Genomic DNA, 16412 nt, shown 5'->3' on the forward strand with positions numbered 1-16412 from the left:
TAAATTTTCAGATGACGTCATCAATTTCTTGGGTGGAATAAACAGATATATTTGTTTACATACTTACAATAATTCTGAAACATCTGCAAGATTTCAAAGTATTGATTTTTGCAATTCTTGTTTTATTCAATAAAATAAATTGATTGATTCATTAATTTTTTTCTGACACCCTGTATAAACAAATCTAAAAAATATGAATGTATTGATAAATTACAAGTATAGAATGATCATATTTTGCACATTTACGGTTGAACAATTGAAGAAACGAAAAATTGAAAAAACAAAAATGATAAAAACGGAACTTTGAAAAAATAAAGAAAATAAAAACTGAAATGAAACATTGCAAATAAAAAATTGAAAATCGAGAATGCACAAAAAAATTAAGATGGGAATAAAAAATCAATACGAACAAAAGACGTAGACGAGGAGAATAAAAGAAGAATCACAAACAGGAGCTAAATTAAACAAAGGTTTCGACGCAAGATTTTGAGGTGACGTCATCCCATTGTTAGTGGGGATGATTAGACAAACCTAAAATACTCTAGTCTGTAAAGTTAGTAAAAACAATCAATCTAGCAGTTTCGGAGTACCTGTCTTAGAAATATAGACACAGACAGACGGACGGAAGGAAGGAAACGGGGGACCTATTTTTTCGTACACTTGAGGTCATGAAACATTAAGAAAAAACTAAAATAGCCATTCGTGGGGTGTATTTAAAATTTATATATGTATAATTCTAGAATTTGATAATGGTTTTAAAATTTTGAAAATAGTTTTCACAGCGAAGAAGGTGATACGAAATTGGAATTTAATAATGACACAAAAACACAAACAAAAACTGATGTTATTGATTTACGTGTGTAGGAAAATCCGCAAAGTACACAAGCGTCTCCGAACTTCGCGGGATGGAAAATGTGATCCGAAATAATTAGCTTCGGGTTCGGTTATCCTGTAATTCACTTCAAGAACGCTAAGCTCCTAACCCGAAACTGGGTTGGTATTTTTTAATTAACGCTTCATACACTTTAAGAAACAAGTTGATTTGATTAGCATTCACTCACAAGTACGTCGGCTTTGTGTAAAAAATAAAACCGGATGGGGTAGAACAGTCCATAAAGCTCAACCCGGAGCCGTCTGAAAGCCTTAGAAAATTTGAGGAATATTGTTGAATAAAAGCGAAACGGCTTTTGAAGTGGGAACGTAAATATTTCCCTTGCGAATTAGCAAGGGCATATAGACAGGCACGATATAAAGAATATGATAGCGGAAAACCAGAGAAACATCAACGTCTTATCTTTACGGACGGAAAGGATAGGGAAAGCAGAAAACCCTCTTCGACCAGCAATCAGCATTCGACGTGAACGACGAGAGGGCTTACCCAGAGATGAAAGTAGCTCGAACCCGAGGCGGAACGATTCCCAGTCGAAAAATTTCAAGAAACGCGATAATGCTCCGACTCGGCCAGACGTCCTGGAATTAGTTGCATGTCACGACAATTCGCTATTTACTTATTTTCTTGCAACCCGCGTCATGCTTGCCCGATAACGTTGCAAAAGTGACAAATTCTTTTGCAATCACGTGGCTCGCACGAGTGGTTCTTGCAGCGGAGGAAATTTCGCAAGCCGTCCGTCGGTCTGTCCGCGCAGTCCGGCGTCGGAATTTTCCCGGGTGTCGTGCGACCTTAGGTGGGCGGAGCAGCCGTCAAAGTCGGAATTATGTCAATTGTTATACGTGTAACAGGGGCATTGCCGCTTTATCGATTCCATTTTCATTATTTACATGCGAACAAGTTAGCCGCAATATCGATTCGAGAAATAACGAGGGAACACGAATATAGCTTGAACCCTGCCTTGTACCCTAAAAAATTCCCCCGCCGACATTGGCCTTGATACCTTTCGCGCCAGAATTCGTGTGTCGTCGAATAAATTTCAATTGGAAAAAATGGAAATTTCTGAGTGACCTCTGCCGGGAATACAGACTGTAATGAATGTTAACGAAAACGTGGGACGGAGCAAGGACGAATTGTGTAACAGATGTGAGGCGCCCTGGGTGCACTAGGACGCCGCAGAAGCCGCCGACCACTCGGTGTTGTCTCCCGCACGGAAAAAGACCGATTGACGTCGGTCGCGCGTTTATCTTGGACAGCCATTAAAAAATTTGGGTCAACGAAACCAGATTAGATTGTTGTGGTCGCTGGTTACACTCGCTACTTTTTAGCTGGCTGCTTCCAGTGATTTGAATTCTTCGCGGACTAGAATAGACGGCGAGCTTTGATTCGTTGGTTACGTGGACGTGTCGAAAGACACAACACTGGGTGCAGTAAACCGACGTTGGCAGCCGAAACACTCGATCGGTACAGGTGGACGAAATGTCAGTGAAAGTAACACCAAAAACACGCCAAATTCGATTATTTATTTCAACACAACAGGCCCAAGAGCTAATCTACGAGTACGAAAGGTCGAGAAAACGTAAAAGTACAAAATCGCTGCTGATGACGTCAATTTCGAAACCGGCGTTATTAAGATCCCATTTTTCAATTACTTTTTTTCTTTGTTTGTGTGCTGATGAAACCTCTCATCTCGTTTTTCTTTCGTCTTTTCCAAATTTGCCCGACTTTAATCCACACGAGCGTGCTGAAAATGTAATTTCACGCCAGTCTTTGCTTTTTCATATGTAGGAGATGGAAATTTCGGGCAAATATATTTAAAACAATTTCCTTCCTTACTTAATGCCCGAACAAATTGCTTCATTATTCCGACTTTAATATGAAGTGATGTGTTTCGGATTTATGAGGCTCTTCTTTGGTATTTTAATCAAATCACGTCTATTTCAGTACACTAAGAACATCACGGACTATTTTAAAGACGTTATTGTTCGCCGAAAGTTTTTTAAATACAAGGTCTTGGAACGGTTTGATTGTGATCATTGCTTAATTATGGAACAGCGATTTTGACAGTTCTTGGATTTTACTTTATCTTGATCTCAAGGCGAGTCCATAAACCACAAGTACAGGAGCGCGCTCTTTTATAAATGACGTCATCAAGTTGTTGGTGGGGATGATTATTGACTTTATTACAATACGTCCTTAATTTACGTTCGGGAAAAGCTAGAATAACACAAAAAGTTGGGTGCAGATCAAGAAATAAAGTTCAAAGAAATGAAAATTACACCACAACCTGTACTTTTATTGCTCTGTAAAACTGTGGAGACAATGAAGCAAGTGAAGAGAAAGATATGTCATATTGTGCTCTTAAAGAAAAAAGTAAATCTCGCCTACGGCTCGGTCGTAAACACTATCTCTAATCTAAGCGATCGTCAAAAATTGGTCGAAAGTTATGTCAACAGAACTTCCCTCGCTTCTGAAGTACAGTCCAACAAATATTGTTTCTCTGAAAAATTACAAAATTTTATTTTGCGGAATTTTACTTTTTCGTAATAACCTCTATCCAGTAAAAACAGTGTAATAAAAAAAAAACAGTTGAGAGCCCTGAGAAGATTTAATATTCTTTAAAAAAGTCACTTGGGCCCCCGAGAAGGTTTCACATTAAAAAGACATTTAGGGCGCTCGAGAAGTCTTTACATTTTTAAAAAAGACAGTTGGGACCCCCGAGAAGGTTTCACATTCTTGAAAAAGACATTTGGGACCCCTGAGACTGTTTCACATTCTTAAAAAAAGACAATTCCGACTCCCGAGAAGATTTCACATTAAAAAAATTGACGTTTGGCGCCCCCGAGAAGATTTTACATTTTTGAAAAAGACAATTGGGAACCCCGAGAAGGTTTTACATTTTTAAAAAAGACAATTGGGACCTCCGGGACGGTTTCACATTAAAAAAAAAAACAGTTGGGATCTCGAGAAGGTTTCACATTCTTAAAAAAAAAAACAATTGGGACCCCTGAGAAGGTTTCACATTCTTAAAAAAAGACAGTTCCGACTCCCGAGAAGATTTCACATTGTTAAAAAGATACATTTGGGACTTCCGAGAAGATTTCACATTGTTAAAATGATATATTTGGGACCCCCGAGAAGGTTTTACATTTTTAAAAAAGACAAATAGGGCCTCCGAGAAGGTTTTACATTTTTAAAAAAGACAGTTGGGACCCCCGAGAAGGTTTTACATTAAGAAAAAAATACATTTGAGAGGCAAATCGCAAAATAAAATTTTATAATATTATAAATTAGCAGAAAAACGTTTTCTTCAATTAAAATAAGTTCAAGGTAATCTTTTATCCAGGAATTTATTAGAGTTTATTAGTTTTTTTTTGTGGCGATGGGTATGGGTGGGGCTTATTTTTTGACTTTATTTTTTACTTAATATTCATATTCTTTGAACAATACGATACTCAAACACATGTTTTACATGACCACCCTCTTGGCTCAGGATGAATAAAGAAAGTCATCACAATATGGAATTCGTAATTACGCTCCGCCCCTCAGTTTGACAACGAATGGAAAAATTCATCACGATTGAGAAATGCGATATAATTAATAAATAAATATAAACCCCGCCCACCCACCCGATCTCAATTGTAATGATTTTTTTTTATTCCAAGACACTTAATCACGTTTAAAATGATAAATTTGTGTAGGAAAGTATGGATTTTACATTTAGGCAATTACTACATATTTGCACCAGGGCGGGTATGGGCGGGGCTTAATCTTCGGCTTTAATTTTTTCTTAATATACATAGGTACACGATACAACATAGACATGTTTTACATGGTAATTTGTTGTAGAGAAATAAGGATTTTAAGTTCTACCCTCTTGACTCACGATGAATAAAGAAAGTCTCACAATTGAGATGGGGTGGGTGGGCGGGGCTAATATTTTGCCTTTTTTTCTTAATATTCGAAGTCTTCTTTTCGCAACAAGAAACTTAAACCGTGTTTAAAATAGGAAATATGGAATTCGTAATTAGGATCCGCCCCTCAGCCTGACAACGAGTGGAAAATTCATCACGATTGAGAATTGAGATATAATAAATAAATAAATATAAACCCCACCCACCCAATCTCAATTGTAATGATTTTTTTTTATTCCAAGACACTTAAACACGTTTAAAATGGCAAATTTTTGTAGGAAAATATGGATTTTGCATTTAGGCAATTACTACATATTTACACCAGGGCGGGTATGGGCGGGGTTAATCTCCGGCTTTAATTTTTTCTTAATATACGTAGGTACACTATACAACACAAACATGTTTTACATGATAATTTGTTGTAGAGAAATAGGGATTTTAAGCTTCACCCTCTTGGTTGACGATGAATAACGAATATCATCACAATTGAGATGGGGTGGGTGGGCGGGGCTTATATTTTTCTTTTTTTTTCTTAATATTCGAAGTCTTCTTTTCGCAACAAGAAACTTAAAACGTGTTTAAAATAGGTAATATGGAATTTGTAATTAGGATCCGCCCCTCAGCCTGACAACGAGTGGAAAATTCATTACGATTGAGAATTGAGATATAATAAATAAATAAATATAAACCCCGCCCACCCACCCAATCTCAATTGTAATATTTTTTTTTATTCCTAGATATTTAACCACGTTTAAAATGGCCAATTTTTGTAAGAAAGTTTGGATTTTGTAATTAGGCTATTGTTACATGTTTAGACCAGGGCGGGTATGGGCGGGGCTTATTCTTCGGCTTTAATTTTTTCTTAATATACATAGGTACACGATACAAGACAAACATGTTTCACATGATAATTTGTTGTAGAGAAATATGGATTTTAAGCTCCACCCTCTTGACTCACAATGAATAAAGAAAGTCATCACAATTGAGATGGGGTGGGTGGGTGGGGCTTATATTTTGCCTGATTTTCTTAAAATTCGTAGTTTTTTTTTCGCAACAAGTAACTTAAATCGTGCTTAAAACAGGAAATATGGAATTCGTAATTAGGATTCGCCCCTCAGCCTGACAACGAGTGGAAAATTCATCACGATTGAGAATTGAGATATAATTAATAAATAAATATAAACCCCGCCCACCCACCCAATCTCAATTGTAATGATTTTTTTATTCCAAGACACTAAACACGTTTAGAATGATATTATCATTTGTAAGAAAATTTGGATTTTGCAATTAAGCTCCGCCCCTCTTGACTAACGACGAACAAAGAAAAAGCGTCAGAACTGAGATAGGGTGGGTGGGTGGGGCTTATGTTTTGCATTTTTTTCTTCTTATTGTATATATTATTTTTTCGCCATAAAAAGAAACTGAAAACATGTTTAAAATGGTAAATTTTATCCCTTACACTTTTCCACAAATTTACCCTTGTAAACTTTCTTGTCGTAAAAAGACAAGTATTAAGGAAAAAAAAAAGGCAAAATACAAGCCCCGAAGGGGGGAGTTTGTTGCAAAATGCTTATTTCTCTAGAAGAAACTATCATCTGAAACATGTTTTTAAAGTACATGTTGTTGAAAGGAAACTGTATATGTTAAGGAAAAAAATTCAAAAAATAATCGAATAACACGTTGTGGGGTACAGATCAAGAAATAAAGTTCAAAGAAATCTATAAATTTGCGGAGACAATGAAGCAAGTGAAAAGAAAGGTATTTTCGTGTTCACTTTTGTGCTCATAAATAAAAGGTAAATCTCGCCTACGGCTCGGTCGTAAACACCGTCTCTAACCTCAAGCGATCGTAAAAAATGAACGCAACACGTAAAAAGTGCAAGTACTTTAAAAAGCCACTTTTACAGTCGGACGTTGAAAAAATTGCGAGCCGCAGGCGAGCGTTAAAAAATATCACAAATATGCACATTGTTTCTTACCACCATAGTGTGAGTCGCAGGTGAGGGTACATCATTTGTTTTACTTAAATATATCAGACAGCGCACCTGCGGGTTGGTTTTAATGCTTGTACGAGCGTTTAAAACTTTGCCGGTTGTTTTTTCTCATGTGACGGTAAACCTCGCCTGCGGCTCGGTGTGTAACGTTTACGTCAATAAATTGGCGAAAGCTTTCCCAAGGCGTTAGATTTGAGATTCGTTCTGTCAAATTAAACACGTTCGTGATGACATTTTTCTAACCGGACTGTTAAATTGATGGTAACATTGGCGACAGATTTTATAATAATTTTTTTATGAGCAAACTAATCGTGGTAACAGGATAGACTTTAAAAAATAATTCCGGCTGTCCATCTTCCAGCGTCTATTAATAAGTCCACGTCGTTTTTAAAATTTCAGATTTTTGTTTATAAATAGAGAGATAAATTTAGCTTTACTTTGGATAATAAGTACAATTTTGCCTCGTGTAATGAGAGTTTTTTAAAAGTCTAGTCAGTCTAGGCATTTTGCCAATTTTTGTGTCATTTTGACGACGATGTCTCACGCCGTTGCACTCCATTCTCTCAATTACGAGAGAGCAACTTATTAATTCTTGTTTGTTTCGCTAATTACAAGAACTGAAACCTTTCAATGACTCCTTCAAACCTCATTAGCATTTTTCGACGCAAGTGAAAATAATAACAAAAAAAACCCGAACGCGAATTAAATTCCGGCTTAATCCTCAAACGACTTTTCGATTGAAGCCGCTTTTGAAAAAAATTTCAGAAATGTATATTTAAATTTGTCAACATAATGCTCGCTTTGCGTGCGCACACAAATCTACATTAAACAAGACGTTCATTCCAATTTGTACCCCGTTGTAAAACAAACATCAGCCCTAATTATAGACACACCTCAAAAAGCCTCAAGGAGGGGTTGTGCATGTTGACTAAGGATCCAATTTGTCTGGTCGACATTGCGCGAGTTCCATTAATATGTAAAGACGTCTCAAAAACATCAAAAGAGCACAGCGTAATCAAGTCGATGTAATGAAATAATTACATCCTGTCCTAATGTGCGTCAAACGAAGGCACACGTCGTGACGTCTTTCAGGATCATGAATAATAAGGCGCTCCATCAAGACAAGGATTTCAGGGTGTAATCGAGCCTTAAGCTGAAAACCTAGCCAGGCGTGACCGGGTCGCCTCGCTCGACCCTGCAATTACACGAGAATCAAACGTCACTTATCTCTATTACGTTGGCAAGGCGGAAATTTCGTCCGCGGGAAGGAAAAGCGTCCGACTGTACAGATTTTGAAAAATAAAACTGTCTTCGTGCGAGGCCGTCTCCATTACATTTTTATAGCCGCGTAAAACGAGTTTGACCCTTAATTGCGTTTTGGAGGTCGTTGAATTATTTTTTACACGCATGTTTTCCTCGAAACCGATCGAAGCCTTCGTGCCACAAACGCCTCGTCATTAGCCAACCCCGCAATAATATCACGGTGTCACTTATTAAGTCGCCAATAAAAATGTGAAATATTCGGTTGGAAAAATGTGGCCCGCATTACACAGAAGCAACGTATAAATATCAACGACACCCGCATGACCTCGATCGAAGCACCGTCCCACTTTGCCAGTGACGCTAACGATCGTCCGTTCCACCGGACTACCACAATACAAACACTCAACGCGTTGTTCGGTGGGCAACGTCCTCCGAAAACGCCGAAAACAGAGGACCGTGTATTACTATAGACGATTTTGCGCAAAAATTAAGAGGCTACACTAAAAGGAGCCGGGGACGTGCTAGGGGATTTTACAATTTTTAGTTATTTACCTAAAAGTCAAGTGACTATACTGCAAATATTGAAGAGTTTGACGTTTTGGTACTTTTGATGTTCATCTCGAACTCGAAATATCTTCAGTATGAAAACTTACCATAAATCATTAGTTCATTATTTGCTAACAATTAAGGTTTTAAATTTTAGAAATAACAAGCTGGTGCTCATATTCTATTCGTAAATAAAAACTTTATTTTACTCATTTAATTTAGAAGACTAAATATATTAACAGAATCATAAACAAATTACTAAATTACATTTTATACGAAATCTATAATAATTTGAACGACAAATTTAATGTTAAACAATATCTCTTAACATAATTTCTTCTTTTCACCATTTGTCAATATTTTCTCCATTTCTTCATTTATGAATCACTTCTGTTCGCCTGCATTCCTAAAAGGATATATTCAATTTTGAAAAAAGTGCTTTATGCTTTTTTACGTTTTTTTGTAGGGAAGTACTCCTGCTTTTCCATTTTTCGCTTAGTGGTTGTTGTGTTACTTTTTTCATCTGCTTTTCTCATAATCCCTTGTATGTCCTTCCAAAAACTGACAAAAGTTTCATCGTTTAAGTTGTGTATCCAGTTTGTTAAATGTTTTTCTGTAACTATTCTCCAATTTGGTTCAGTCACTTCATCCACTTCCTCTTGCGTCATTTTTTCTTTTAAAAATTGGGAAATTTCTTCTTGATGATGGATCCTAATTTGCGAGTTTTGTCCCAGAACTTCAGCAGCTTCATCTAGAACAGAATTAGTACCCTTCCGCTCCTCATACATACATACCAAGTGCACATGCTTACACATGGAATTTTTTATCATGTATTCTGGGCAATCACACTGATATCGATGGATACATATTTTGCACACTCTGCAAAATAATGTTTTACATTCACTCTCACATATTTGTTTTAAATTAACATTATAGAAATTGTCATTTTTTGAAGACTTAACTTGGAATCCTCCTAGCTGTTTTTCAGTTACTTCTATTTTGTTTTTTATTCTGTGAGCTTCCTTGTGTGCTTTAATGATAATTCTGTCCTGGTAATTGTTAGCGTTAGGCCTTTCAATACTGAAAATCCTCTGCCACATTTTTATCTCCACCAAGTCTTCAATTGTGTCTAGTAATTTTTCTGTTGTTACTCTTGTTCTACTTTTTAACTGATTAGTCTTCAATAAATTATTAAGACTCTCTATAGCCATATTGGTATTGATTCCAGCATTTTTTCTATAGCAATGGGCCCACATTCGAATCCTGTCTTCATCCTGAAAATAATACCTAAAACAAAGTATGTTTTGGTCAATATAAAACTATTATTATTTATAATATTATGATAATTACTTATATTTACAAAACTAAAGGTACCTTAAAAGATAATTTGCAAAATCCAGCTCATTTGCTTCTTGCAGCTTGTTCAGATATGCATCCTTCAATTCAATAAATTTTTTCTCATTAGTCTCATTTAAAATTCTTTTCATTTCTTGCTTCATTTGTTTTCTCATTGTAACATCATGGATTTTTTTTCCTTGGATATTCCAGTTCTTTACAATGTGCCATGAACACAAAAGTCTTTGTGGTTTGTTTGTCATCACTTTAATCCATGCATTGTAATACTTGGGATCGTCATCACTCATAAAATATTCAGGTTTAATATCCTGCTGCATTTTTATCCTAAGAGCACCTAAAAACACTTCTTGTACTTGTTGGTCTAAACGATTTGATAAAAAGAAAGCAACTGGGAATCCTGCATTTCTATCATCTTTAATCAGCATAATTGTTAAGTCCAGTCCTTTTTTGTTTGTCCCATGTGTACCATCCATGCAAACAATCGTCGTGAAATTTCGAAGTTTGTCTTCCATTGCAGAGTTCATAAAGGCTAAAGCAAAATCTTCTTTCTTGAGAATATCATGAGTCTCTCCTATGATAAAACCATCACCAACATAAATAATACCACCACCACCACCACCAAGAATAGAGAAATAGTTACTTCCCAACAAAGCGAAAAAATATCATTTTTGTACAAAAATATATTATTAAACAGTACAATAAATGTTGGACAACATAACATGCATCATGTGAATAATAAAAAAATTGGTCGAAGGTTATTTTGACAGAACTTCCCTCGCTTCAGAAGGGTAAATAACACGCCCTCAATCCCTGCGCCTCGAGGATGTAAATTCCAAGCGGGCACGGTCTGAACAAATGCGGACAATATGAAATATATTTAAAGCAAATAATCAGTTGGAAACAATGTGTTCTTAATTCCTAGTACTTGTTTAACTTTAACAGTGTTGTTTATGTTTATGCTATGAACGAATTTGACCATTAGCACGTCATATCATATCAGCGCCGGCATTGAAGTACGTAACGGTGGCATTAAATGCATGCATATGTATTAAAAGAAACTGATATTTGATTGATTTTGTCTCTTCAACACAGAAGAGAGGACCAATTAATTAAGTAAACATTTTTTTTTCAGTCACCGGGTATAAGGTAATGTAAAACAGTAATGTAAGTGCTAAATTACAAATGTAGACTGTTTTTGAGCATTTTAGGTAGGATATATTCAGCAAAATTTTGAGCTGATATCATCAATTTTTTGGAGGGGATAGGCAAATATACTTTGATTAAAAAGTTATCATGCTTATCATAACTTTAACACATCTGCAAGATTTCAAAGGATTCGGTTTTCCAGATTCAAAATTAAATTGCAAAATGTTGTTACATAATTTTGATTTTTTTTTTTCAAAAATCTGGACGTTTCGAGTAAAAAAAACAACACGGAATCATAAACTACATGTATAGGACTATGTTATTTTAAACAATTTAAAACGCATTTACTATGTACAATTTTGAAGTGACGTCTTTACAATATTGGTGGGGATGATTAGACAAATTTTGGTTAGCGTTTTACTATCTACATGATACTCCTAATATAAATAGAAAATTTGAAAACAAGCGGCAAAGTACTTTCGGAGATTATCTGTTTAATAAAAATCCGTAACACCAGACAGACAGACGGTCAGAGACAGAAAAGGTAGACCTATTTCTTCGTACTCATGAAAAATGTTTAATCAAAATATATTTACTTATCCCCTCGAAAAAAATTGATGACGTCATCTTAAAATTTTGCCAAATAAATTGTACCTAGAATGTGCAAAATATGTATGAAGAGTTTTTACCTGTGATTTATCATTGCATTCATATTTTTTTGATATGGTTATACAGGTGGCTCAAAAAAATTAATGAATGAGTCAAGTTATTTTATTGACTAAATTAGGAACGGTTCACTCCATTTTCCCAGAAAATTTTTGGAACACACTATTATTATTATTAGTATTACACTGCACTGATGTTGATATACATGTCCTTGCAAAAATGTTGATGACGTTTTCACAAAATTGTGTAAAGAAAAAACTCGATTCGAAAATGCTGGATATGTTCCATTGTATTTCAGGAACGAGGGAAGTTCTGTCCAAACAATTTTCGACCAATTTTTTTGTTCACATGATAGAACCTAAGAAATTTTAAACGCTGAGCCGTAAAACCAAAAAATAGTGAAATTGAAATATACATAATATTAACTAAAAAAAGCAACCAAATTATTTAAATTCCATCACCACTATAAAGAAGTATCAAAAAACCTTTTCAATTTTCATGTCGACAATACAATAGACAGAAAGATGATAATCCCTAATTACCTTCCGGTTTGAAGAAAAATGCAAAATTTTTGCCTTCTCTATTCCATTCTCTAACTTTCAAAGCAGCTGCTACCATTTCATTTTTATCTCTTCTTCCTTCAATATTGTGTTTAGTGGATAAATATGCAACGTCTTTTCTATTTAACAAATTTATTCGTTCCAATTTAGGCATTTCTAGTTTTCTTGCATCTTCTAAAATTCTGTCTACTGATACACCAGACTTTAATTTTTCAATCACCATATTCTTCTCTACTGCTGACAAATGCTTACTTCTTAATTCATCTTTTTGATGGCCAACATGAGTTTTCCAATAGTCAACAGTTATCTTTCCATCTAGATAATAATATAATTAAACTTCATTTTTCTAAACTGATTAACAAATTTTACCATTATAAATCTTAACAATTAACTTTGAAGGACACACTCCATGTATTTTTATTGTGCCACCAGCTTTTTCAGTTCTTTTACAGTAGTTGCTTCCATATCCTAAAAACTCAATTCATCATATCTGCAATTACATAGAGAACGCTTATTTTACCCTTGGTATTGCTTCTGTTACACTCATAATTTATAGTTTTGTAACTCTTACATGAGTTTGTTCTATATTTTGCATAATTTGTATCCACTTTTTCGGCATTTCTCCAGTCTTCATATTGTTGTTCGCTACAGAATTCAAACTTTACATGTTCTATACTTACCTTGTGAATTTCTTCAATATGATTCCGTAAATTTTCATAAGTCTTTAAAATGTTTCCTTCTTTACACAATGGGCATAAAACGTGACACCTCCGAGAGTTTTCTATAACAATGCCATGTATTCTTTTGATATGTCGATTTTTTAGCTTGCAATTGGCAAATTTTTTTCCACAGTGTATACACGTTTCTGATGATACTTGATCCGGGTGATCCATGTTGTATTGCTCTAATAAAACTGTCTACTGTCTGTAAGCTTAAATGACCAGTATTTGATAATTATATGTTTGTAAATTACCTGGAGCGTAAAACTACGTGCTATTGCAGTCTAAAGACAGAACAGTCGCAGGTCCCAGCAATCACAGGAAGTCGGAAGATGTGAATATCTCTGCTGCCAGTTACAATCACAGAACACTTGCAATTATAGTATATATAATATGTATAATCACAAAATTATAATATTGTTATCAGAATTTATAATTACTGCGAAGTCGAGATCTGTCATCTGTTAACGTTTCCCGCCTTTTCTTTAGTGACCATCGAATCTCACTAAAATTTTTTGATAAGGAACTAAACTTTTTTAAGTTGCAACACTGCGTCCCATGCTCCTTTTAGTGTTTTCTAAAATTAAGAGCTTGTTTCGGCCTTGCCGAGACAAAGGGAGTCGTTATCACTTATCCGCGCGCCGCATTATCTGATAATAGAGCGCTGACCTAAAAAGTGGCTTGTTTATGTTTGCGAGAAAAATATGGCGAAATTAATTCCAGTGTTTTTCGATGCTGACAAGGAAGCGTTGTCGGTGTTTTCTCGATTTATCGGCTGCATGTTGTTGCAGGGTGTCTTGCATGATGGAAAGCTGACCTGAGTGGAACCCCCGAGACCACCAGATCGTGTTTCCGTAGCCCTTCGCTTTGTGATCTAGTGTTCAATAAGAGGTTGTTCGAGGTTGTGCAACGTCGCCGGGAAAGGTAAGACGCTTTTATTTGCTATCCCACGCGCCCGATGGTAAATAGTTAATTTGTCGAAATTGCCGATGACATCACGTGGAAATTGTTTTCGCCTTGGTCGTCGTTATCTCGTGGTAAAGGGAAGCTCCACCGTGATTTACGTTCGCGTAGGTCCGGCCCAAAGCGATTTATAAGCAAAAGCCCGCTCACCTATCGCCGGCCTCCGAAAGGACGCTTATTTATAGGACATTTAAAAATATGTAGAGTCGAGACAATAAGCGTTGCTCCCGAAAAAAGTGCGCCTGAAAAATTTGGTGTAGTGCTGCTAAGTGGGCCAAGACCAAAGCGATAATAAAAGAAACGAGATAAGCATATTAGCGATGCCGTAAATTGAGTTTACGCGTTCTCGCCATAAAATCTTCGCGATTATGGCTTTTGTGGCGAACTTCAATTATTAGCAAATTTGCGAACGGTTTCGCCAATGCCAAAATTGTTGACGGTGATGATGCAATTGGCAAACATGCTCACATGATTCATTTCATTTGAGCAAAATATAGCATGGAGCTTTTTTTGTCGTACCGATGACCGCTGGTACATGGGTTTGGGGCCAAAACTCCACCATTTCGTCACCACTCACTATACTTGTCATTTAACCTTGATCACGTTTCAATTATTGGAGCCATTAACCTAGACTTTGTTCCGCAATTGTTTATTAAATGATTAAAATCAGATATCGCGACTGCCCATGATAACACTATACATCACCAAAACTTCAACATCAACACGATGAAGCCAGTTGAGTTTGATCCCACACAGTTTTGCATTCGATTTAATCTCGTTTCGCGTATTTTCGTCCCCGTCTGGTAGATCGCAGATAGCGTTAATCTTACATCAAGGTGAGGTGGATTCGGTAATCAGATACAGCGTGGATTGCCAAAATAATTAAGATACGTTGATTGGATGGCTGTTACAACACATAAAGTGTGTTTGTCTGGTAAAGCTATACCTTGGTTCTGGTGGCCCGAAGTCAAGTCAAATAAATTTAGAAAGTTTTATCTTGTAGGAAAATTGTCGTTAATTCGTGTTAGTTTCTGATACTAAGGTTTACTATTCACTGAATTGTAAATTTCGTCGGTCGTGACATAACTTTGGTTTTTTGTTGAAAAGTACTCGAGATAATTGTTGTTTACCTACTTGAAGTCGGTAACGCGGTTTTGTAATGTTTTGTTTGGAAAGATTAAAAAACCCTGAACGCTCGCAAATAAGTGATTTGTGCGTTTTAAAACCGACTGGTTGGAGACAGTTTCGAGATCTAGGTGGTGAGTGGTGCATAGGTGAACAGAGAAAATCGTTGCCTTGTTTTGGTGTTTCCAGACTTTGATAACCCTGGTATCTGCTTTAAGCGCTAATCAGAGTGTAGAGATAATTGATCGCACAGATATTGACTATTTTTGCGCCAAATAAAAATCTACGGAAAATTCTGGGATGTAGATCTCGATGTGCGGAACAAGATTTTTGAAAAATTAGGTTTAAATGACACGATTTTTCAAAATCCAAAAAATTTTCGAATTTCATACTGAAGATTCTGGTAAAATGGCAGGGATGTTCCAGGAAATAAAGCCGAAAATAACTTCTGGAGGTCGAAATCTCGATGTACTGAAATCTTGAGCTTTTGAAAACGTGGTCTAATTCGTGCTGATTCGAAGAATTGTCCCAGAACAAGATTTTTGAAAACTTACATTTATATGACAAAATTTTAAAAAATCCTAAAAATTGGCATATTTCATACTGAAATTTCTAGGTGGTAAGAATTTCTCAGGAAATGAAGGAGAAAATAACTTCTGGAGGTCCAAGTTTACAAAAACTTTTTTTTGATAATTTTCCAAGAGGGTCGAAAAAAGCTCGAAATTTTCCTAAGAAAGCGTATTAAAAAATTGAGCTTTAGAAAAACTTGTCTAAAAATCTGCGAAAAATTCTGGGATGCAGATCTCGACGTGCTTATTAGAAAAATATAGCGTTTTTATTTTATTGTCATCGATCACGATTTTTGAAAACTTGGGTTTGAATAAACAAATTTTTGAAAATCCTAACAATTTCGTACTGAAAATTCTGGTTAAATGGTAGGAATTTTGCAAGAAGTGAAGCCCAAAATAACTTCTGCAGGTCCAAGTGTAAAAAAAATGCTTTCGGTAATTTTCCAAAAAGTTCGAAAAAACTCGAAATTTTCATTTATTGAAATTTTGTGCTTTTGAAAAAGTTCTCAAAAAATCTACGAAAAATTCTGAGATGTAGATCTCGATATGTTGATTCGAAAAATGTAGCGTCTTTACTGTTCTGGAACAAGATTTTTGAAAAATTAGGTTTAAATGACAAAATTTTTAAAAATCCTAAAAATTTGCGTATTTCATACTGAAGATTCCGGTAAAATGGCAGGAATTTTGCAGGAAATAAAGCCGA

The 16412-nt window shown here is 35.7% G+C and overlaps 2 protein-coding genes across 9 annotated transcripts in view; one reads left to right on the plus strand and one right to left on the minus strand.

Annotated features, from left to right (window-relative positions):
• The window catches only part of LOC135136509 (ecdysone receptor-like), a 168774-nt gene that overhangs the window by 37089 nt on the left and 115273 nt on the right, over window positions 1-16412 (plus strand). For both annotated transcript variants that reach the window (XM_064065831.1, XM_064065832.1), the window contains exon 2: window positions 13844-13976. The gene's annotated coding sequence lies outside the window, so the exon portion shown is untranslated. The remainder of the gene's footprint in view (window positions 1-13843; window positions 13977-16412) is intronic.
• Window positions 8785-13848, minus strand: LOC135136511 (uncharacterized). 7 transcript variants are annotated; one of them, XM_064065838.1, is made up of 9 exons: window positions 13307-13848; window positions 12854-13257; window positions 12703-12801; window positions 12316-12648; window positions 9980-10532; window positions 9567-9892; window positions 9417-9484; window positions 9060-9356; window positions 8785-9011 (listed from the first exon to the last, which is right to left on the minus strand). In XM_064065838.1, the coding sequence occupies exons 2-7, from the start codon at window positions 13224-13226 to the stop codon at window positions 9432-9434; spliced, it is 1737 nt and encodes a 578-aa protein (XP_063921908.1). In that variant the 5' UTR covers window positions 13227-13257; window positions 13307-13848; the 3' UTR covers window positions 8785-9011; window positions 9060-9356; window positions 9417-9431. The 7 variants fall into 7 exon arrangements, with proteins under 7 accessions (XP_063921908.1, XP_063921910.1, XP_063921907.1 ...); XM_064065840.1 differs by having other exon boundaries at window positions 9400-9484; XM_064065837.1 differs by having other exon boundaries at window positions 9060-9484; window positions 12854-13250.

Source organism: Zophobas morio, unplaced genomic scaffold, assembly GCF_036711695.1.
Source record: "Zophobas morio isolate AGI-343-1 ecotype UQ-CSIRO unplaced genomic scaffold, CSIRO_AGI_Zmor_V1 ptg000026l, whole genome shotgun sequence".
NCBI classification, from domain to species: Eukaryota; Metazoa; Arthropoda; class Insecta; order Coleoptera; family Tenebrionidae; genus Zophobas; species Zophobas morio.